At 36.0% G+C, this 23977-nt stretch overlaps 1 protein-coding gene across 2 annotated transcripts in view; it reads left to right on the top strand.

Moving 5' to 3' along the window:
• Positions 1-23727, top strand: part of CCNC (cyclin C) — a 29481-nt gene extending 5754 nt beyond the window's left edge. The window contains exons 2-12 of one of the 2 annotated variants that reach the window (XM_058734808.1): positions 1535-1641; positions 2767-2851; positions 3479-3548; positions 7377-7428; positions 13971-14026; positions 14908-14943; positions 15618-15709; positions 16309-16376; positions 19967-20046; positions 20948-21066; positions 22492-23727. In XM_058734808.1, coding sequence (XP_058590791.1) covers positions 1535-1641; positions 2767-2851; positions 3479-3548; positions 7377-7428; positions 13971-14026; positions 14908-14943; positions 15618-15709; positions 16309-16376; positions 19967-20046; positions 20948-21066; positions 22492-22546 — 820 coding nt within the window. In that variant the 3' untranslated portion in view covers positions 22547-23727. Of the gene's footprint in view, positions 1-1534; positions 1642-2766; positions 2852-3478; positions 3549-7376; positions 7429-13970; positions 14027-14907; positions 14944-15617; positions 15710-16308; positions 16377-19966; positions 20047-20947; positions 21067-21858; positions 22321-22491 lie in introns of those variants that run through there. The other variant, XM_058734809.1, reaches the window with a different exon arrangement.
• The last annotated feature ends 250 nt before the right edge of the window (positions 23728-23977 follow it).

Genomic DNA, 23977 nt, shown 5'->3' with positions numbered 1-23977 from the left:
TTTTTAAGATTTTAAGTTTATTTATTTGGGGGGGGGTGGGCAGGGAGAGAAGAAGACCGAGAATTCCAAGCAGGCTCTGTGCCGACATGGGGCTTGAACTCAGGAGTCCTGAGATCCTGACCTAGGCTGAAGTCAGATGATCAGCCAACTGACCCACTCAGGCACCCACCGTCATGTACTTTTCATGGGAATGGAAATTGGTGTCACATATGGACTGCAAACTGCCAATGTATAACAAAGTTATCAGTAAAACTGACCAATTAGTTCTATTTCTAGGAAACTATTTTAAATATTGGGGCACCTGGGTGGCTCAGTCGGTTAAGCGGCCTACTTCGGCTCAGGTCATGATCTCGTGGTCCATGAGTTCGAGCCCCGCGTCGCGCTCTGTGCTGACAGCTCAGAGCCTGGAGCCTGTTTCAGATTCTGTGTCTCCCTCTCTCTGACCCTCCCCCATTCATGCTCTGTCTCTCTCTCTATCAAAAATAAATAAACATTAAAAAATATATATTAACTAAATATACAGGGTGAATTACAAAGCTAGTCATTAAAGCATTATTTTTAATAGTGAAAAATTATAACCTATCTGCCTATTAATAGGAATTAATAAATAATAATACATCCATAAAGTTGTGCAGCAATTTAAAAGGATGCTGAATAACAAATCTGTTGACATAAAAAGACTTTCAGTACATACTGAATGACAAAAGCAAGTTGCAGAATAGTTTTATGGGTCATATCAATTTCATATGTCTGGTTAAAAATAGTAGACTTGACTAGGCAGATGGAGGAGGCTATTAGTGTAATAAATCCTGAAACAGCTTTTAACATGATTGGAATTTGTGAAGTAGGGAAATTAAATACTCCAGTTACTCATGAACAACTGAGAAAAGATACTTCAAATCTAAGGTATCATCATTTGGTGTCAAATAACTTGACCGTTATTTTATGTATCACTAAGAAAAAAATAAATGTACTAGCAGTTAAAAGCTAAGGCATCACTGACTGTAAGATCTCTTTTGATATCAGAGTCTTAAAACCAATGAAATGTAGTATACGGTAGAGAGAGAACGAGAGAGACTGAGAAAATTAGAGTGGAATTTTTTTCAGAACATATTTACATTCAGTAGTGAGATAATTCTCTTTTCTTTAATTAATTTATTTTCAGTGGGGGAGAAAGAGAGAGAGCTAGAGATTATGGGAGGGGCAGAGAGAGAGGGGGAGAGAGAGAGAGAATCTCAAGCAGGCTCTGAACTGTCAGCACAGAGCCTGTTTCAGGGTTCACCCACAAACCATGAGCTCATGACCTGAGCCCAAATCAGGAGTCAAATGCTAACCAACTGAGCCACCCAGGTGCCCCAATGAGATAATTCTCAGTGTTGGAATTTCAAGAAATGTGAAAAATACTATCTTCTGAGTTACTTCTTGCACTTTGTATTTCTCAGAATGTTTATAACTTGTTCAATCTTAGAATGTTTTTTTGTGACTTTATTAGTTGATTCTCTGTAGCGTGTTTTAACATCTTTGTTTCTTTTAGTTTGCAATGGATTTTGGATAAACAAGATCTGTTGAAGGAACGCCAGAAGGACTTAAAGTTTCTCTCAGAAGAAGAGTATTGGAAATTACAAATATTTTTTACAAATGGTAAACATTTGAAAAAATGACTGAAATAGTATAGTTGGTCACTTCTGAATTCAAACTTTTGTATAGTAATTTGTGACGAGTTGTTTTAGTCCATACTTAACATTTCTACTTTTTTTTAATTTTTAAAAAATTTTCTTAATCTTTATTTTTGAGAGACAGAGAGAGAGAGAGACAAGAGTACAAGCAGGGGAGGAACAGAGACAGAAGGAGACACAGAATCTGAAGCAGGCTCCAGGCTCCAAGCTGTCAGCACAGAGCCCGATGTGGGGCCTGAACTCACGAACAGTGAGATCATGACCCAAGCCGAGGTCGGATGCTTAACCCACTGAGCCACCAGGCACCCCGTACTTAACATTTTTATGTATACATGTATTCTTTTTATAACTTATATTCACTTATCTTTCTTTTTAAGTGATCTAAAGTCTTGTGAATCTTACATATCAGAGATACTCAAAACAGTTTGAAAGTGTTCATTGATTGCCCTAAGTCTTTATAATGCATTATTAAGCCCAATTTAGGATTGGCTAAAGCAAGTATTTTGGGGATAAATGGAGTCTTTGGATTGAGATCCTATATTGGTCATTATTATCTTACAAGTTTGCTTTGGAGGGAAGGGGATTTAGAGTCAGAAGATCCTTGCTCTGTCACATGGTAGCTTTGTTACATGATTTTTCTAACCCTCAGTGCACTGTTCTGCAAACCTGTCTCTCTGTTGTTTTAAGGATTCATTATGGACTTTTTAATAAACTTTATAAAGTGGTAGTTATAGTGAGTTTGATAGCTGTTTAATGTTTTCTTTTTATATTCTAAAGATACTATGAAAAGCATTGAGATACCTATCATTCAGAGGGAAATACCTGTCATTTAGCCTTCTTAATGTAAGAATAGTGTTTGCTCTGGGGCAATTTCTATTTTTTATTGTTTTTATGCATACCTATATATTTTTTAACAGATTTCCAAATCCTAGTACTAGTCCAGTGTGATCCAAATAGAGTTTTATAGCATATGTAGGGTTTTCTTTTTGTTAAAAATTAATATAGTCATGATTTAATCACATGGAAGTTATTATTCAATGTCAATATTATGATATCAGAAGATACATTTAAAACTTTATTTTTCTTCTAGTTATTCAAGCATTAGGTGAACATCTTAAATTAAGACAACAAGTTATTGCCACTGCTACAGTCTATTTCAAGAGATTCTATGCCAGGTAGGACTTTTATTTTGGGAATATGTTATACCTATTTGAAACTCTTATGTAATGTTGATGAACCTTAGTGTAACTAAATCATGTGTTTATCGTAGAGTTATCTTCATTTTTTTCCAGTGTGTTTTTTTGTTAATTTTTTTTTTTTTTTTAATTTTTTTTTCAACGTTTTTAATTTTATTTTTGGGACAGAGAGAGACAGAGCATGAATGGAGGAGGGGCAGAGAGAGAGGGAGACACAGAATCGGAAACAGGCTCCAGGCTCCGAGCCATCAGCCCAGAGCCTGACGCGGGGCTCGAACTCACGGACCGCGAGATCGTGACCTGGCTGAAGTCGGACGCTCAACCGACTGCGCCACCCAGGCGCCCCTTTTTTGTTAATTTTTAAAAAATGTTTGTTTATTTTTGAGAGAGAGAATATGAATGGGGGAGGGGCAGAGAGAGAGGGAATCTGAAGCAGGCTCCAGGCTCTGAGCTGTCAACACAGAGCCTGAATCAGGGCTCAAACTCATGAACCGTGAGATCATGACCTGAGCTGAAGTCAGACGCTTAACCAACTGAGCCACCCAGGTGCCCCTCCAGTGTGTTTTTATATGAATGACATTTAACTTTATCTTATCATATTTTTAGGTATTCTCTGAAAAGTATAGATCCTGTATTAATGGCTCCTACATGTGTGTTTTTGGCATCCAAAGTAGAGGTATGAAATAGTTTTCTGTTCTTCATCAAAGTATAGTCCATGTGCATTGGTTAATCTGCCATAGGTTGCATATTACCTATATCAAAATAATGGCAAAATACTGAAATTCATACAAAGTCAAAGATACATGACTATTTTTTTTTTTTTTAAGTTTATTTATTTTTGAGAGAGAGATGGAGAGGGTGAGCAGGGAGGGGCAGAGAGAGAAGGAGAGAGAGAATCCCAAGCAGGCTCTGCGCTGTCAGCACAGAGCCCAATGTGGGGCTTGAACTCACAAACTGAGATCATGACCTGAGACAAAAACCAAGAGTCAGACGCTTAACTGGCTTAACTGAGCCACCCAGGTGCCCCAAGATATACATGTCTTTATATATTCATTTAACAAACACTTATGTAGCACTTACTATATATACCAAGTGCTATTCTAAGTTCTTTTACAACCATAACTGACTTAATCCTCATAACAAACAATGGGGTAGTGTAATATCCTTAATTTATAAATGAGGAAACTGAGGTACATAGAGATTAAGAAATTGGCCTAAGATTGTAGAAGTCATACGCAGGAGAGGTAGTATTTTTTTTTTTTTTTTTAACGTTTATTCATTTTTTGAGAGACAGAGCATGAGCAGGAGAGGGGCAGAGAGACAGGGAGACACAGAATCTGAAGCAGGCTCCAGGCTCTGAGCTGTCAGCACAGAGCCCAGCGCGGGGCTGAAACTCATGAACTGCGAGATCATGACCTGAGCCGAAGTCAGATGCTCAACCGACTGAGCCACCCAGGCTCCCCAGCCCTGCCAGTATTGAACCCTGGGAGTCTGGCTACTGATTCCGTGCTTTTAATGGCTTTGTTCTGTATCTTCTAAGACATTTACCTTTTGGCACTAAGTAGTAGTCCATACATGCGACAAGCTGGGGACAGCTTCTCTACTATTACCTGAATTATAGTACCTTCTCCTGTGTCCCTCCTCCATATGCTTTCCTTTGTCCTACTGTCTTCCCTCCCTGCCTCCTAATAGTGACTGCCTGCCAAGCCACAGGGAAAGCAGGAGGAAAGGTAAGGATTGTGTGTGGCTCTAGTCATACAGATTCCAGTAAGGAATTGTTAGGGCATTGAGGGTAATTAGGTGAGAGAGAGAGAAGAGAGATGGGAACTTGGAGCTGAAACCAAATCTCTGCTCATTTTATTTACCTTTTCAGTATTTTTGAGACAGCACAGTTAAAATCTGAACAGTACTAGGAGATACCGACTGATTATCATTATAATACATGTGATCTTTAATGTTATGAAACTTTGTATTGTGTTTCTGAGATGTCTTTAGAATCATAACTGTATTCTTGAAAACTGAATGTAATTTAAGCCTTGTAGGTTTATATGCCTTTTGGTACTCATGTTGATTTGGTTTTGTTTTGGTCATTATTTAGGATTATTCAAGATACCTTTCCCAACTATTACCTAAAGTAATGAGAGTTGACACCATTAGAAATAATATTAAGAAAGACCTTCTAGAGGTTTATGGTTTCCTAATTATAAGTGGTAGTTTAAAGAGGCAGAACTAGTCCTGTTGTTATTACTAAATTCTATAATGGAAAAGGAAGTTGTTTTTTTTTTTTATAAACTATTTTTTTTCTTTTTTTAATGTTTATTTATCTTTGAGAGAGAGAGAGAGAGAGACAGAGTGTGAGCAGGGGAGGGGCAGAGAGAGAGGAAGACACAGAATCTAAAGCAGGCTCCAGGCTCTGAGCTGTCAGCACAAAGCCTGACAGAGGGCTCAAATTCAAGAACTGCGAAATCATGACCTGAGCTGAAGTTGGACACTGAACTGTCCCAGCCACCCAGGCGCCCATAATGTTTATTTATTTTTGAGAGAGAGAGAGAGCACACAAGTTGGGGAGGGGCAGAGAGGGGGATAGAGGATCCGAAGCTGGCTCTTTGCTGACAACAGTGAGCCCGATGTGGGGCTCAAACTCACAAACTATGAGATTATGACCTGAGCTGAAGTTGGCCGCTCAACTGACTAAACCACCCAGGTGCCCCTGGTGGAAAAGGAAGTGTTTATAAAAAGCCCATATTACGGGGTGGTTTTTCCAAATATCACCCATGTAATGTGATGTCTCTGAAGCATAACCAATCTGGAAAATCTAAGCAAAATCTTTATGAACTTATATTGTAGATTATCGTGGGAATTTTAATTTGTTTTATTTATTAAATATCTTTTGTTATTTGATTTACTATATGAAAGTTTTTACTGTAAGAATTTTGGATGAAGAATTATTCCTTGATCAGGGTACCCGGCTAGCTCAATTGATAGAGTATAGGACTCTTGATCTTGGGGTCATGAGTTCGAGCCCCTGGATTGGGTGTAGAGATTACTTAAAAAAAAAAAAAAGAATTATTCCTGGGAAAAAATGTATCACTTCATATTTGGTTATAGCATTATGTTTTTTAATCTTTAACTGTGACCAGATCTTTCTGTGTTTTGTCCAGTTGTATGGGAATTGTATAGAAATGACTCTTGAGATGTCTCAGGCATTTACTTTTTTTTTTTTTACTTTTTTTTTTTAACGTTTATTCATTTTTGAGAGACAGAGAGAGACAGAGTATGAGTGGGCAAGGGGCAGAGAGAGGGGGAGACACAGAATCCGAAGCAGGCTCCTAGCTCTGAGCTGTCAGCACAGAGCCCGACGCAGGGGGCTCAAACTAATGAACTTCGAGATCATGACCTGAGCCGAAGTTGGACGCTCAACCGACTGAGCCACCCAGGCGCCCCTCAGGCATTTACTTTTTAGTTTTCGGTGATTATGGTTTGAGGTTTAAATGCAAATACACACACATACACACACACACACACACACACACACTTATACATACCCACCCACCCCTGCCCCAAGATGCAGATGTACATTGAAGGTATTTAAATAGACTCCATTTAGTTTAGCCCCCCACCCCCCTTTTTAAAGTTTATTTATTTATTTTGACGGAGAGAGTGTGCATGAGTAGGGGAGGGACGGAGAGAGAGAATCCCAAGCAGGGCTGGATGTCAGGAACCCCAAGATCATGACTGGAGCCAAAATCAAGTGTTATTGGATGCTTAACTGACTGAGCCACCCAGGCCCCTGGAGTTTAGTTCCCTTCCTTGAATAAGGAACCGATTCTTGATTTTTTTGTTTTGAAATGAAGTGAAGGCTATAGTAATCAGTAATCTTATGAGGTTAATCAAATTAAATGAGACAATATAAGTGGATCACCTCATAAATTTCAGTTCTTTTTACAATGGTGGCATATTAAATTCAAAGAGGAAATGGGAACTGATACTAGAAGTATTCTACTACATCATTCTTGTTTTCCTGTTCCAAAAAGAATAATGGTTTCTGTGGTCTTTTGAATTATTTGATGATGTTAAAGTTTATCTTCTTTAGAGATTCAACTGTTTTATTACTAAATAGCATGAAGTACCTGTTTGTTAGTCCGGGTTCAATTGAATAGGAAGCATACTTAATATTTTTCTTGCAATTAAGTGTAGAATCTAAAAAATGTTTTTAGGAACTAATTTGAGTGCAGAAAGCTGGCATTCTTGCTTTAGGGCTTGGTTTCTAATTTGGTACCTCTCAATGATGTTAAGTTACAAAATTATTTAAACATTGGTCTTATTGCAGCAATATTAAGGAAAGGTAATACATTTAGAGATTTAAGTACTTCATGCCTCAAGGTGAACAGACTATAGACATGGGGGAGGTACGTGGGAAATACTTTGTTTTTAATATACCCCATATACCCTTAGGTTCATTGGGTTACTATATGCCTGATCTCATCCACTTTTATTTCTCTAGGAATTTGGAGTAGTCTCAAATACAAGATTGATTTCTGCTGCTACTTCTGTATGTAAGTGAAAAAAGTATATCCTGCTTTAAGGATATACTTCTTTAAAAAAGCTCCATAGAACAAAAATGTTTTTCAGTTTATGAGATCTGTGAGAGATTGGTTGGGTTTGTAAAATCTCATGCAGTCACATTTATGGCTAGTATATTTGGCTAAAAATAAAGTGAAAATACAAACATTTTAAAAACCATCTACGGTATTATTTCTAAGACATTACTTTTAATACTAAAAATGGGTAGTAACTATTGATCCAAAAACATCAACTCAATGACTCTTTAAATAATAAGGGTTAAGAAAAAAACTTATTTTCCAGTTTTATTATATTTTATTGCTTTGTGATGACTAGCTGTTGTGTCATTCTTGTGGGTGAAGTAAACTCTTTAGTAATTGTAGTGTATGTCTTTGATAGGAATTATTTATTTTCCCTCCATCTTGAAAAACATGGTATAGGAAAAAAAATTCTAACTATAGTAGCCAGCCCCAGTTCTATCTAAACAGCAGCTATATAACCTTGAGCAAATTGCTTTACCTTTTGGCCTTAGTTCTTTTTCTAAAAAGACGGGGTTTAGCTGCCTCTGAGTCATGACATTAAAGGAAATAACACTGTAGACCAGTGATTTTAAAATATTGTACATAAGGTATTAACATTATGCTGTGCTCCATCTTCATAGGTTAAGCACAAAGACATCACCTAATAAAAGATAATACAGTTTTCTTTCACTTCTTTGCTCTTACACAGAAGAGGCAGAAGGTTTTTTGTGTTTTTAAGTTTGTGAACCAGACTAATTTTCATATTTTTGGGTCATTCCCTTTTTGAGACAAGTGTCATAATCTAATTCAGTCTTTTCTTTTTTTTTTTTTTTTTTTTTAATTTATTTTTTTTGGGACAGAGAGAGACAGAGCATGAACGGGGGAGGGGCAGAGAGAGAGGGAGACACAGAATCGGAAACAGGCTCCAGGCTCCGAGCCATCAGCCCAGAGCCTGACGCGGGGCTCGAACTCACGGACCGCGAGATCGTGACCTGGCTGAAGTCGGACGCTTAACCGACTGCGCCACCCAGGCGCCCCTAATTCAGTCTTTTCCATGTCATATTTTACTCTTTTAAGGGAGAAGAGTAATAATCAATTTTGCATAGAATTTAATATACCAGATATATCACATTGATGGCGATACTGTCAACAGAAAGTAAAATTGAAGGCTTTATTTCTCAACATGAGGATGATGCCAGAATTGTGTGTTAGGAAGGTGAATCTGGTAAAATAATGTAAGATGAACTGGAGGAGAATGTGAGCTGAAGTAGTCAGATTTTGAGGTTTTTCACATGCCACAACATGGATGAGCCTTGGGGCACTTGGCTGGCTCAGTAGGTAGAGCATGTGACTCTTTATCTCAGGGTTATAAGTTCGAGCCCCATATTTGGTGTAGAGATTACTTAAAAATGAAATCTTAAACAAACAAACACAGATGAACCTTGAGAACATTATGACAAGGGAAATAGACCTGTCACAAAAAGATAAATACTGTATGATTCCATTTAATATTATGAATAATTAATAGAGATAGAAAGTAGAATAGTAGCTGTTTTGGGGCTGGAGGGAGGGGGAAATGAGGAATTATTGTTGAATGAGTATGGAGTTTTCAGTTTTGCAAGATGAAAGAGTTCTAGAGCTGGATTGTGGTGATGGTTGCACAACATTGTGAATGTATTTAATATTACTGAACTGCATATTTAAAAATGGCTAAAGATGATAAATTTTATGTAATGTATATTTTACCACAACTTTAAAACAACAAAAAATATCCCTTTAAAATACATATAAAACTGCAAACTGTAGTGGGTGCCATCACCACAGGGTGCTGTGAGAAATAAAAGCCAACAAGATTAAAGTAGAAAAAAATTATTTTGAAGTTATTGAAGTGATCCAGGTAGGTACTAGTGAAGGCCTAAAATGATGTTTTGGGAGGTGCCTGGGTGGCTCAGTCAGTTTAAGTGTCCAACTTCAGTTCAGGTCATGGTCTCACATGGTCTCATGTGAGTTCGAGCCATCAGTGCAGAGCCCACTTCAGGTCCTCTGTCCCCTTCTCTCTCTGTCCCTCCCCTAGTCTTGCTCTCATGTGCGTGTGCTCTCTTTCTCTCTCTCTCTCAAAAATAAACATTAAGAAAAAAAATTTTTAATGATGTTTTGGCCCCCATCAAGGATAACAAGCAAGCTAGATTTGCATTACAGAGCAGCAGGACTTTAAAAAGCAAGGATTTAAGAAGAGTCAAAAACGACTTTTGAAGGGTGCCTGGGTGGCTTGTTTGGTTAAATGTCCAACTCTTGATTTTGGCTCAGGTCATAATCTTATGGTTGGGGAGATCAAGCCCTGCTTGGGGCTCCAAACTGACAGCATAGAGCCTGCTTGTGATTCTTTCTCTCCCTCTCTCTCTCTGCCCTTTCCCCCCAGCCCACTCTCAGTCTCTCTCTAAATAAATAAAGTTAAAAAAAATGATGAGATATTATTATGCCTGGTCACTGGGAATGTGAAGGTGCTACCAGAAGAGGAGAATAAGGGGGTTCTGAAAAGAGTTAAATTTTAATCTTGGACATTCTAAATGTAAATGTATCAGTGGAACATTTTAGAAATGTGAGGCCAATGATAGAAATCTGGGATGATAAATTTTAAGAAAGATAGAGTTGCATAGTGTCTTGTGCTGCATGGAAGTTGTGTACCAAAGAAAAAAACCACACCTTTGGAACCAGACCTTTGGGTTTGTGATCTTTGAGAGAGAATGTAGCTGTCATTAGACATTATGGGGTGGGGGTTGACGCCAGATTGCAAAGAATTAAGCAAGTAGGTGCTGAGAAGAGGAGAATCTATATTACAGATACATGAAACAACCTCAGTGAAGGGGGTGTGGGGACATGCTGACCAAAGTAACTTTGGGGAGAAGTATAGTCTGTAAGACTAAAGGCGAAAGGAACTGCATGTAAGCACTTACTCTAGTTGATAGAGTTGATACTTAAGGTGGGTACAAGTTAACAATTCTGATACTGCTTTACTTGTATCTGGAATTAAACAATTCCACTAGATAGATACATCCATGGTAAATGGATGGCAGATATTTAGAGCCAGGTTTCTCATTGCTGGAGTGGGAATATACATATAAGCAAAGAGAGATTAGAATGATCCATGTGGTGATCAGAGACCTCAGTATGAACTCATGTTTACCTTAACATAAATACACATAAATATTTATAGATATGTGGACTTGTGTGTGTGTGTGTGTGTAGGCTTTGTCAGTTAAGAGAGTCTATAAGCAATGACAGTTTCAGGGAGTTCACCTAGTGCCCAGATCTTTGTTTCTAATACTATTCTCCATTAAAAGGAACTAGGGCTCCTAGGAGAAATGATTGGGACAGGAAATAAACAAGATAGACCTGGAGCATCTTATAGTACCAAAAAGTAAGGAAGTGCAAAAAAACCCAAAACAAAACCTACCTTTAATGGGGATGTGTCAGAGGGACATGGAACCCAACTGAAAGAGCTCTCAGTGGATTTGAAAAGCTAGAAGAATTTGTGCAAGAAAATGTTTTTTAAAAAGTAGTATTGGATTATAACCCAAAGTATAAAATAAATATCTGTGGGTCCATACTGATATAAATAAATGATTGAATAAAAGAGAAGAGACAAATCTCTAATATGGAAGAACTTCATATAATTTATGTACCTAACTACACCCTCAAATAGGGAAAGCATAAATTTCCACTTCTTAGCTGTTGGTTGTGCATAAAGAGTTCCTTTTTCTTTTTTTTTTTTTTTTAAGTTTTTAAAATTTATTTTGAGAGAGCACATGGAAGTGGGGAAGGGACAGAGAGAGGGAGAGAGAATCCCAGGCAGCTCTGTGTCGTCAGTACAGAGTCCGTTGTGGGACTTGATCTCACGAACCTCTCATGAAACTGTGAGATCATGACCTGAGCAGAGATCAGGAGTAGGACGCTTAACTGACTGAGCCACCCAGGCATCCCGATAGTGACTTCCTTCTAATGTGTACATTGTGAAAAGGGCAGGGGGAAATAAGAGAAACCCAACAAACACTTCCTTTGCCAGGTGATTGAGATCAGTATCAGCAGTGACAAATCACTAGGATTATGTAGCTTTGATGTGATAGAATGAAATGGCACTTTCTGTCCTTCCTTCCAAAATCCCACAACACCAGTTTAAACATCAAATAAACATCAGACAAATTCCAGTAGAGGGTCAAGCAACAAAATAATACTTAAAATATATATATATATATATATATATATATATATATATATATATATATATATACAGTACTCTCAAAAACTGCTAAAGTCATCAAAACAGGGAAAGTCTGGAAAACTGCCACAGCCAAATGGAATCTAAGGAGACATGACAAGTAAATGTAAAGTTGTCTCCTGGATGAGAGCCTGGAACGGAAAAAAGGACATTAGGAAAAAACTAGGAGATCTGAATAAACCATGGACTTCAGTTAATAATTATCTATTGATTCATTATTTATAACAATATACCATACTAATATAATATAAAATGTTAATAACAAGGGAAACTGGGTGGGTGAGCGGTTGTCTTAGTCTGCTCAAGCTTCTCTAACAAAATAGCATAGATTGGGTCACTTAAACAGTAGGTGTTTATTTCTCACAGTTCTGGAAGCTGGAGAGTCCAAGATCAAACAGAGTGTCTGCCTTGATCATTTCCTTGATCAGCCATTTGTTTCCTGGCAAGCAGACAACTGCCTTCTCATTGTGTTCTCACGTGACAGAGAGAGGTTACTGTTCCTCTTATAAGAATACTAATCCTAAAAAAAAAAAAAAAATACTAATCCTTTCATGGGGACCCCACCCTCATGACCTCATCTAAACCTAATTAACTCCCTAAAGTGCCACCTCCAAATACCATCACACGGGGGTTAGGGCTTCAGGATATGAATTTGGGGGGACACAAACATTCAGCCTGTAACATGGATGATGTGGTAACTATTATCTCTTCAGTTCTGTAAACTTAAAAAATGTTCCAAAAAATAGTCTACTTTAAGAAAGCAAAGGAATATAATTTGATAAAGGTTGTATGTACTTTTGTTTTTAAGAGAAATTTGAGCATACTAGTAAGTGATAGGGCAGATTTATTGGAGGAGGACTGGTTAAAGGTGCAAAACAAAGTGTGAACTGTCAATTGAGTAGATGGAAAGCAAATGTGCAAGTGATAGAGGTAGCGATAGAAAGGAGGGGTGCATTTTCCTCCAAGTTAGAAAAGGATTAGGAGGTAGAAAACCAAAATGCAGAGCAATTTTATCATGGAGTAGGAGAGAAGTTGACAGTATCAGGTAAATCTTAGTAAGTTAGGTGTCAAGGTTTGCGAGTTAGGGATGTAGATTTATTTAATGTACAGAGATAACTTTACCTTGTTGATTAGTGACCATTATGTAAATAAATACCTGTTTTATTTGTACACTTTACATCTTGTTTACATCAGAAGGATTTGTAAAACTCAGAAATAAATAATTGGTATGTTTTCAAATAAATTAAAGGAGGAAGGAAAGGAAAGCTTGAGTATACATTTCCTAATATCAATTTTTAATGGCTTAGGGTTCAAATCTTGGCAGATGTTACCTATCTAAATTAGTTAGGATACCCAGTTTACAAAATAAAACTTTTTGAAAATAAAGTACATAGAATAAATGAAAAAAAATTTAAATCTCTGTGAGGTCTTGGGCTTTGTACAAGTGGAAGGGATCACAGAACAGATCCTCTAGAGCCTGTCGGTAATCACTTGATTTAATGAAATGTTGCATCATAATGACTTGGATACAATTTTCTCAAAAAGTAGTACTTAAATGTGTACACTCATATCATTTTGAGGAGATAGAGGATTGATAGTTAATAGTTTCTTCATTTGTATTTTCTTAGTGACAAAGGAGAGTTGTAACTGTACGTGTGTGTTTGTGTGTGGTATGAAAAAGTCGTAGGAACTTTTCACATACACTTATGGTTTTATTAAAATACATCTTTTGGTAAAGAAGTATCTATTACAGACAGTACAGATTAATAAAAATTCTTAAATCAGATGACCACTGTTAACATTCTTTGGTTATGGTATCCTTTTAACTTTTATGTATATTTAGAAATACATATATATTTGAACACATATATAACTTGTATCCCTTCTAAGCTGAATTACTGAAAAACAGAACAATATCATTCTAGAGCTGAAAAGATTAAAAAAATTTTTTTAATGTTTATTTATTTTTGAGAGAGAGAGCGTGAGCAGGAGAGGAGGAGAGTAATACATTAGGTATATAATTGAAGTTCTCTAATTGTAATATAGATGGGGGCCTAGGCCTTCCTGCCACTTGGTTCTTCCCCTCGCCTGAAAACAAAACAAATATCTGGGTCCCTAAGCATCTCTAAGAGCTCTTACTAAAAATGATTTACCCCTTCTTCTAATATTCTACACTTGTTAAAGAAATATTGGTTTAATTCACTCTTTCATTTTCTAAGTCATTTTTTGTTTTCTGCAGTAAAAACTAGATTTTCATATGCCTTTCCAAAGGAATTCCCTTATAGGATGAACCATGTAAGTATATTATATAAAATAAAACTACTTGTCAAAGCTGTATATAAACTAGCTCCATTTTATGTTAGAATAAACTGAAACCTGTAAGTGGCAGTCTCGAATACTACAAGAATATAAACCTTAAATCTAAAATTAAAGCTAAATTATTTCTACCAAAAAAAAAAAAAGTATGTAATAGCAGTGGTTATCTACCCTGGATGCTCATTAAATCGCTTTGGGAACTTTTTCATAATGCTGATATCAGGGCCTCTCCAGAGACCAACTAAAACAGAATTTTCATGCTTGAGGCCTGAGGACCGGTATTTTCTAAAATCTCTCAGGTGATACTAGTGTGCATCTAGGGCTGGGAACTACTATAATGGAACAGTATGAAAACTATATTTGAAACTTTACATTAGTTTAGAAGATGAATTTCTATTAACGTTTTTAAGAGGCATGTCCTTTTTCTGCTTTGCAAGGGATTTCTTCATTCTATGTAAATTAGATTTTTTTGTTTCATTTTCAGTATTCTTTCCTTTTATTGATTTGTAATATATTAAGTAATACTTAAGTGGAGATAATTGCATTTTTGCATTTTGCATTTGTGAAGTGTATTGGAAAATCTTAAGTGTACACAGGATATTTTAAATTAAAAAAAAATAGATACCCTTATATGGAACTGGCTTTTCCTTATAAGGATATAATCATAATTCCATTCATTGTAGTATAGTAAAAAGGTAATTTTTGTTGCATATGTTAATTTTCATATAAGCTGCTATGTGCTTGATTTAAAAAAATTTTAGTAAAAATTTGTGGTATTACTGTAATGTATATAAATTGTTAGACTAAGTAGACTGATTTGTTTCACATTGACATTTATAATCTTTTTATTTTTAAAACAGATATTAGAATGTGAATTCTATCTTTTAGAACTAATGGTAAGTATATTACTTCCTTGTGATTAATAGAATAAAACATGTTCAAATTTAGTGAAGTCAGAAATTATTTAAAGAAATGATTTGTAGGAAGGTGCATTTTAAAACCATCCAAGTGATACATGATGGTAAAATCATAGTACCTAGTAGCATCATCACCTATATCCTCTCAGAAGCCTGTAAAATAATTTGTATAGCCCACTTAGGATGGGAAAATTTTTCTGTTCTATAGTAACTATAATAAAAGGATTACAAGCAAACTAGTCAGAACATTAAGCCACTGTAAATTATTTGCACAATTTGTGTATGTGTGTGGTGTTATTTAAAGATAGATTATGTCTTTGGCAGAATTCTCCTCCAGTTGGGAATTATGGATTTATAGGCTAATAAGAGGTTTCAGTGTGTTGCAGATGTGACACTTTGAGTCTCTAAGGGAATGGATGCTGACTGACTGCCAACCGATTTACCAAGGTATATTCCAGAGAGAGCACTGCCTTCACTATTATAGTAGAGTTTAGGGCTGCCATACTGCTTGCTTAACAGAATAAGAGGGAAGCAAGCATGAGTTAGAGAAATACATTTTGAAATACACAATTACAAATCAGTTGGGTAATGATAAGTTTTTGTGTTGTAATATATCTGTTTTTATACATACACATTTTTTAAACTGTTTCTAGGATTGTTGCTTGATAGTGTATCATCCTTATAGACCTTTGCTCCAGTATGTGCAGGACATGGGCCAAGAAGACATGTTGCTTCCCCTTGCATGGTAATTAGACCAGAAGTTATTCATAGTGTAATGTGTTATTAGCTAGGAAGGTTGACAACTGCATATGAACTTTAGTGTTTTTAAAGTAATTAAGCTGGTGTCCCAAGATACTGTATGTTGAACGAAATAATCTCCTTGTTGAATTTTAACTATATTGATATAAATGCTAAATTTGTAAGGATCTTTATTTGATTAATATTTCCATTAAAATTTGATTCTTATGAAAAACAGAGTACATAAAAATTAAGACATTATTTTTCAAATAGAATACTTCTGTTGGTATTCAATATACGTATTAGTTAATTATATAATTTCTGGTTTCCTCTTTGATTTTCTAATTGTTGAAAAATTGGAAAAATCCTTATATTGTAATTTATTGTAGGGTTTTAAGTTTTAGAATCTATTTAGCTGTAATTTTATTCATTAAAATATGCTTATGGTCATTTTCCTTGATATTTTTCACCTTTATATTTGTACTTCAGTACTATTAAAGATATAAGTATGTACAAAGATGGGAAATCTGGTCCTCTCTGGGGGGAGATGTGCAATCATATAAGATAGTTCTGATTTCAGTAATAATATGATTTACATTTCTATAGGAGGATAGTGAATGATACCTACAGAACGGATCTTTGCCTACTGTATCCTCCTTTCATGATAGCTTTAGGTATGTAAGCATGGTATACCTTTATTAGTTAAATTGTTACAAGCATATTTAGGTCATCTCAAAAGAAATTTCATGCTATTATACTTTATGTTGTTACATTTCATGAAGTAATAGACTAATCCTTGCATGTGAACTTTCAATAATATGAAATGCAACTTTCATAAATCAGGATTATTGTCCCTCTCACCCCACTCTTTTGGTAAGTTTTTTTTTTTTTTTTAATCATTTAAAATAATTTTGACCAGTGTCTGAATAGAACATTTTTGTTTGTTTAGGAAGAAAAGTTCAGAATTAAGCCTATTAATATTACTTGTAACTTACATAGAATAACTGGGCCTTTTATTTCCTAGGCCCAACTAAGTCCTTAGAGGTTCAGTAAAGGAGCTCTGTAGTCAATGCTTTGCTGGAAGAGTAAGTTAGCTACCATTTTATCTATCTGTGGAAGGCAGTGTAATGGGATAGAACACAATCTTTGGAGTTATATAGTCCTAAATTTAAACTTTGCTTACTTTACAATTGTGGGAAAAGTATTTAACCTGAGTTTGTTTTCTTAATTGCAAAATGTTGGGGATTCTAACTGCATACAGAATTGTTGCAAGAACTAAATGAACTATTAGTTGCAAGAACTAAATATCTTGTAGAGCACCTGTAATGCCTGCCATGTATTAAGCACTTACTAGTTTCTTTTTCCTATTGATTTCCATGATTCTGTCTTCTTGATTTTCCCCCTATTTTTTCACCACCTTACTTTCATAAGTTTCTCTTTTTTCAGTTATTCCTTAAATGTTAATATTTCTCAGCCTTCTTACATTGGGGGTGGCAAATAGGTTATTATATTTTTGAGGTCCTGGAGGTTCTCTGAAACCATTACGTTTGGAAGGATTCTGAAGTGGCATCTGGGTTCATTGGGAAGGAACACATGGGTAAGAAGCAAGGAATAGCAGGCCATGTCCTGCAATTTTGCACCCCTGCTATCTTTGTTCTTCCTGAGTAGTCTCACTGGGCCCCATGGTTTCTACTATTTCTTATGGGTTGAAACGTTTCAACTCCTTATTTAACCAAGGCCTTGCTCCTGAGCAGTTCTTTATATCTATCTACCTTTTAGATAGCTCCACTTGGCGTCTCACTGGCACCTCAGACTGATGACCAGGACTGAACCTATCACTTTACCTAAGAAGATGTTCCTTTTAATGTCTTTGCTAGCTTGGTAAATAGCAGTAGTTAGTTACCTTAATTGGAAACCTGACCGTTAGACTCTTTCATCTCCCTCGATACTACATCTAGTTGGTAACCAATACCCGTTGTGCCTTCCTCTCGGTTGTCCTTTTGGTAATCTCATAGCCATCTTCTCACTTCTGTTCAGGTGACCACAGCAGTCTCCTTACTGGTTAATTGGCATGTAGTATCCCTGTTCTCAGAGAGCCAGTCTGTCTGCCACAGTTGAGATAGGCTGGTGGTTCTCAACCAGAGATAATTTTGCTCCCCAGGGGATGTATGGCAATGTTTGGAGATGGTTTTGGTTATTACAAAATAACCACTGGGGTGGATACCACTGGCATCTAGTGTGTAGAAGCCAGAGATGTTGCTAAGCATCCTACAATGTATAGGCAGTCTCAAGTATCCAGCCCACAGTGTCAGTAGCACCAAGGTTGAGAAACCCTGAGCTAGGAAGAGCTTTTTGTTTTATTATTTTTATTATTTTTTAATGTTTTATTTATTTTTGAGAAAGAGTGTGCATGTGAGGGAGCATGAGTAGGGGAAGGGCAGAGAGAAAGGGAGACACAGAATCTGAAGCAGGCTCCAGGCTCTGAGCTGTCAGCACAGAGCCAGACATGGGACTTGGACTCGTGAACTGTGAGATCATGACCTAAGCCAAAGTCAGACACTTAACCAACTGAGCCACCCAGGCGCCCCAGGAAGAGCTTTTTAAAATCTTTCAGTTCTCCTCCCAGTTTCTGGATAAAATACATAGCTTCTTTTAACCTATACATACCATTCTCTGCTCCCACTCTCACCTTTTTTTTAAGACTTGGCTCAGATGTCTTTAGTGACACCCTCCCCATTCCCAAACTCCCTACATCACCTCAGTCCGGGTTTAGGATGTCTTCTCTGGTTCTGATTTACTCTGTGTATGCTCTGTTATGGCATTTTCCACTGTATTTCAGTTACCTGTTACTGTAATTTCAGTCCCTTGGCCTCTCAGTCTCTCCAGGACCTACACCCCACTTTACAGCTTCGTTTGACTTGGGGCAGCCACTATGTCAGTTCCCATTTGAGTCACTGATTGCCTAAATTGACATCTTTAGCAAAATCATATGGGTAACTAAACCAGGGAATATAACTCAAGAAGCTGGTGTCTCAGGGTAGCCAAGCTGCTGGTAGGCATTATATCAGGGAAAATTGTGATGTAGATTGTTGTGTTGAGCTCTTTTACTCTCTTTGTTAGGTTATATTGTATGTAATGTGTATATGTAGTTGACCCTTGAACAACATAGATTTGAATTGTATAGGTCTACTTATACACAGGTTTGGGTTTTTTTTTTTATAGAACTGTAAATCTATTTTCCTTATAATTGTCTTAACATTTTTTTTTCTAGCTTAGTTTATTTAAGAACAAAGTATATAATACATATACAAAATAAGTGTTAATCGACTATTTATCAGTAAGGCTTCCAGTCAATAGTAGGTTATTAGTAGTTAAGTTTTGCGGGAGTCAAAAGTTACATGCAATTTTTTTTTAAAAATATTTATTTATTTTTGGGAGAGTGCAAGCCACGGAGGGCTGGTGAGAAGGGGACAGAGGATCCTAAGTGGGTTCTTCACTGACAAGTTGACAGCAGCGAACCTCATATGGGGTTCCCTCATATGGGGAAACTCCCAAACCCGTGAGATCATGACCTGCACCAAAGTCAGATGCTCAACCGACTGAGCCACCCAGGTGCCCCTTCATGCAGATTTTTTAACTGCACAGGGGGTTAGTGCCCCTAAGCCCCATGTTGTTTGAAGGTCAACTGTAATTATATTGTATATGATGCATTACATTTTTTTCTAGGCTCTATTTGATTATAACACTGAGTTCTATACCTGGGTGCCTGGTGTTCACCTGACTTGATCCTATCTAATAACTTAAAACAGAGGCAGCACTGCTTTTAATTGAAATATTAAAACATAATTTATTGAAATATATCAGCATATTGTTGTTTTTGTTGTTTTTCTCTTTAACATGTCAGACTGACTTTGGGTGTATTTTTACCACTCACCACTGTTCAGGGATCATTTCCCTGCTCTAGTTTCTTCACTGGATTTTTTCCTAACATGCCCTGACTCACAAACAAGTATACCATGGCTGGCACACAGTAAGGAGCAGGAGATATCAAGAACCTTAATACAGTCTATTAATTTTTTCTGTTTGTGTTATATTAAATTGATGGGATGCTCACTGGTAACTATTAGATGAGTTTATGTCATTTTTAAAAGGAATATTGGAAAATGCAGATGAATATTTTAAGTGAAAATCTTACCTTTAGCCCTAAATCCCTACATTTCATGTTTGCAGTTAAGCATGGGCCTTTCTCTCATTTTCTTTCCAGCTTGTCTACATGTAGCCTGTGTTGTACAGCAGAAAGATGCCAGACAGTGGTTTGCTGAACTTTCTGTGGATATGGAGAAGGTAGTCTTTAAAATTCCCTTAATTGAATATAAGCTTGAACATTTTAAAGTTAATGTGATATTTACTTAACATGAGTCTAAAATCGTATGCTGTCCACCAGGCTAAGATGATTTTTGGTAAAAATATTAAGAAACATGTTTGGTGAGAAGAATTGATATTGACTGTTTAGGTTATATTTGACTTTTGGGTTTACACTTAAACAGAATGGTAAACTTTTGGTTTTCTTAGTTGCAAAGCTACCCCTCATTTCTAGGATTATTGTAAAAGCTACCTGGAGACCGCTAAATACCACTGTAAACTTTTGTAACACAGCCTGCCTCCTGACAAAGTGGGTTTTGCCCTTTTTTTCTACCTTTTCTGCTGCAATGTTGATAGCATTAGATCAATCCAAGTGAGGTCTACTCAGATGAGAAAGAAAGGGCTAATTGGGAAATTGGATATGATGGATTTTGTAGCTGCCAGTTTTTGAGCACCTTAACTCATATGTAATTAACGGAGAAACAAAACGACTTTGGTGCACCACCTCCCACCGAATTGTTTGAAACAATTGGTGTTACAGGAATGTACTCTGTAGTGGCATACTCTATCATGATTTAGACCTCTATTCCAGTTTCCTCACTGTTTTGTTTTGGTTTAAGATATTAGCAGATAGAAGGAAACCAACTGCAGAGATGGATAAGGATGGACAAGGTATGCATATTAAAAGATGAGAGGGTTGAAGGAGAAGCCTACAGAGCAGTGTGGTAAAAATACTGCTTTTACATTTATCAGGATTGTCTAATCTAACCCGAATACTTAAGGACAGAGATTCTGTCTTCACTGTTTCCTCAGGATGTGTGTTCTTTACATAGTACATGTTGCTTGATACTGCTACTGAGAACTTTTCAATATTTCCTTCTAGATTTTGGAAATAATCAGGGTTATTTTGAAACTGTATGAGCAGTGGAAGAATTTTGATGAGAGAAAAGAGATGGCAACTATTCTTAGTAAGATGCCGAAACCAAAACCTCCTCCAAACAGGTACTTTGTAGACTTTAATTATGGATTTCATTTCATTATGTATTTCATACACATTTTCATATTTTTCCATAGATTATGTTGTATTGTTTTCATGAAATTTCTTCCAAAACTTCATGATACATATAACTTTTTTTCAATCTGACTTGATAGATTGACAGTGTCTCATTTAAAAAAATACATTAATCTGATCCTCTGTTAACTTCCGAATGCAATGGCAGGTCTCTTACAGGTATCCCTCAACATATTGCTATATACTGCACATAAATTTAAACAGAACTAGTTCATCTGAAATTCAGGAATAAAGAATTCTGTAGTATCCCATGTCATTTCAACTCTGCCTTTCCCCGTCACCCTCCACTATTGGCTGTTACCCTGTTTCATAAATTTCCATAGTGACCTGATATTGTAAAGATAAATAAAGAATTTTGGCTTTTGAGGGACTTGAAGAACTGTGGCACATAGTACCATAATTTTGCTAAATATGAATCACTTGTACTAAGGGTTTTTTGTTTTTTCTTTTTTTTTTTTTTGGTTGGTGTTTTTTATGGGATCTATTCATTTAATTCAGTGGTTCTCAGCTCTCACATCAGATCATTTAGAGTAGGAAAAAAGGTGAAGGGAAATAAAGCAATGCTACCCATCTTAATCATTTATCAAGAAAAATAAGTTATAGAATGTATCAAGATAGATTTGTAGATCTGATAAATGTTACCTTTCGGAAAAAATTAACTCACGCAAGGAGCTGTTTAAGGCATTCATTCAAACAGCTACCTTTGGATGCATTTTTTGCAGAAATTCCCTGAGTGATTCTCCACTAGTGGCAGGGCCTGAAGCTGCAAGATGATGATGGACAAGATAAGGCAATAATCCTATTGCCACAGTTACTGGTATTTTTCAGTTTTAGTTATTTTTAAGTATTCAGCATTTTCCAGGAAATTGCCATTTTTATTTTCTGACTCATAAAAGTTTGCTGTATTTACATGTGATTTTATTATGCCTTTGGACAGTCATTTTTTGAGAAGAACACTTCTTGATTTTCATATTTGGTAGGAATAAGATTTTATATATAAGATTTAATTTTACAGGAAATTTGTTCAGAAAAAGCTCTAATCTCTATGTTGAGTGATACCTGTAATGACAGTGAAATCCCATACCCTTATTTACATGTTTTGAATGTATGTGGACGCTAACTTCCAGAATACTTGTAATGTGTGAGGGCACCAAGTTATGGAAGAATAAAAACATAAAACCAAATGTTAGTCTTCTGTATTTTAATTTTGCAATCTGTGTCAGACAATCAGGAGTGTCTTTGTTTTGTAGAGTTTTACCATAGAGTAACTAACTTTAAAAATTAGTTGGCTTATCAGGGTGTTGAAAATGAGTCTTTTAATTGGTATAAAATCTCTTTCTTCCCCACTTGAACAGTGAAGGAGAGCAGGGTCCAAATGGAAGTCAGAACTCTAGCTACAGCCAATCTTAAAACATTCCGAAGAATTCCGTAGTGGACCAGTTGGAAATAAACCATTGGACAGATTTCAGTTATGTCTTCAATGGAACACAAATGAAAATGAATAGCTTGTTTCTGTCAAGCATATTGGGAAGTGATTTTATTTTTGCAAAATAAGTTTTACCTTACCTGATTTGATTCTAGTACATAATTGATTGAAATCTCTTGATTATAAAAGTTTGGAAAGGTTCTAAGGGGACCTACAGACAGACATACATAGACATTTCAAAATTAATAACTTTCGATTAGTATAATTTTTCTTCATTTGGATAATAGAAATTATAGCTTTTTATTAAGCCAGGAAACATGAAGCATAATTTGTCTAAAATTTTCTTTGGTCATTGAAGGACCAAAAAAAAGACATAAAAAGTCAAATATATGAGGGTTTTTTTCCCTCCTTAAGTTAAACTTTAAAACTGTATTTAAGGAATCAAATCTTACAAAATCCTGGAAGATTTTGGTAACGATATTGATAATTTCAGGGAAATTAATCAAGTACCTATTGATTTAAAAGTGTATTTTATTCGTAGTTTTAGTATCTTGCCATGGAAGATACTAGCCCAGCCTAGCAGAAAAGTGCAATATGTATAGCATACTTTGACATTTTAAAAGTTATATTAATTCCATAACCATTTTGAAATGCTGGGCAAACTTAAAAAAAAAAAAATCCTACATGACCTTATTTGCATTTGATTCACAGTTAATCAGGCATTTTGAAAGTTAATTGGATAAAACACCATGATATGGTTGAAATTTGGCAACATTTTAATGTTAATTTTTACTCTACTGTGAAAGGTTTTTATATGACATACACTCCCTAGTTTATTTTTGTGTCTTAGTGTGGATTTACAAATTTACTACAGGTATCCTGAGCCAGGAACACAATCAGGTTTCAGGCCAGTTTGATACTGGCCATTCTTAATTCTCATGAGTGTAGGACTTGGACAAATTGTTATGTCAGTGGGACTGTGCTGTCTGTGGAACTTAATCATTTTCTTCAGATTTGAAGGAGAGTGATGAAATTTGAAGTCATAGGAGATTGATGTACAATTTAAGGATTAAGTTTTTTTATAAATCAATTGTGAACAATGGATTATTAAATTAAGTGTTGACTTCCTAGTATGAAACTTCAAGAATAAAAGTAATGTTCTCCAGTTATATGACTAATGTCTTGAATTTATCATTTTGAATCTGCCTATGTTTTCCGAGTGTCCTTCTTCCTTTAGACAAGTTTTAAAGTCTTCTGTAGTTTGTCAAGTGGGTAATTCAAATGGCTCTTAGACTGTAGAGTTTTGCTTCCTTGTGGAGAGGATCAGATAAGTTGGGGTAAAGTGGTAAAGTGGTACTGTAAAGTCAGTACCAATGATAAACGTAGGTCTTACGGGCTTACGGGCAGAATAAGAA

The sequence above is a fragment of the Neofelis nebulosa genome, chromosome 6, assembly GCF_028018385.1.
Source record: "Neofelis nebulosa isolate mNeoNeb1 chromosome 6, mNeoNeb1.pri, whole genome shotgun sequence".
NCBI lineage: Eukaryota > Metazoa > Chordata > Mammalia > Carnivora > Felidae > Neofelis > Neofelis nebulosa.
This window is presented reverse-complemented; position numbering and strand designations above follow the sequence as displayed.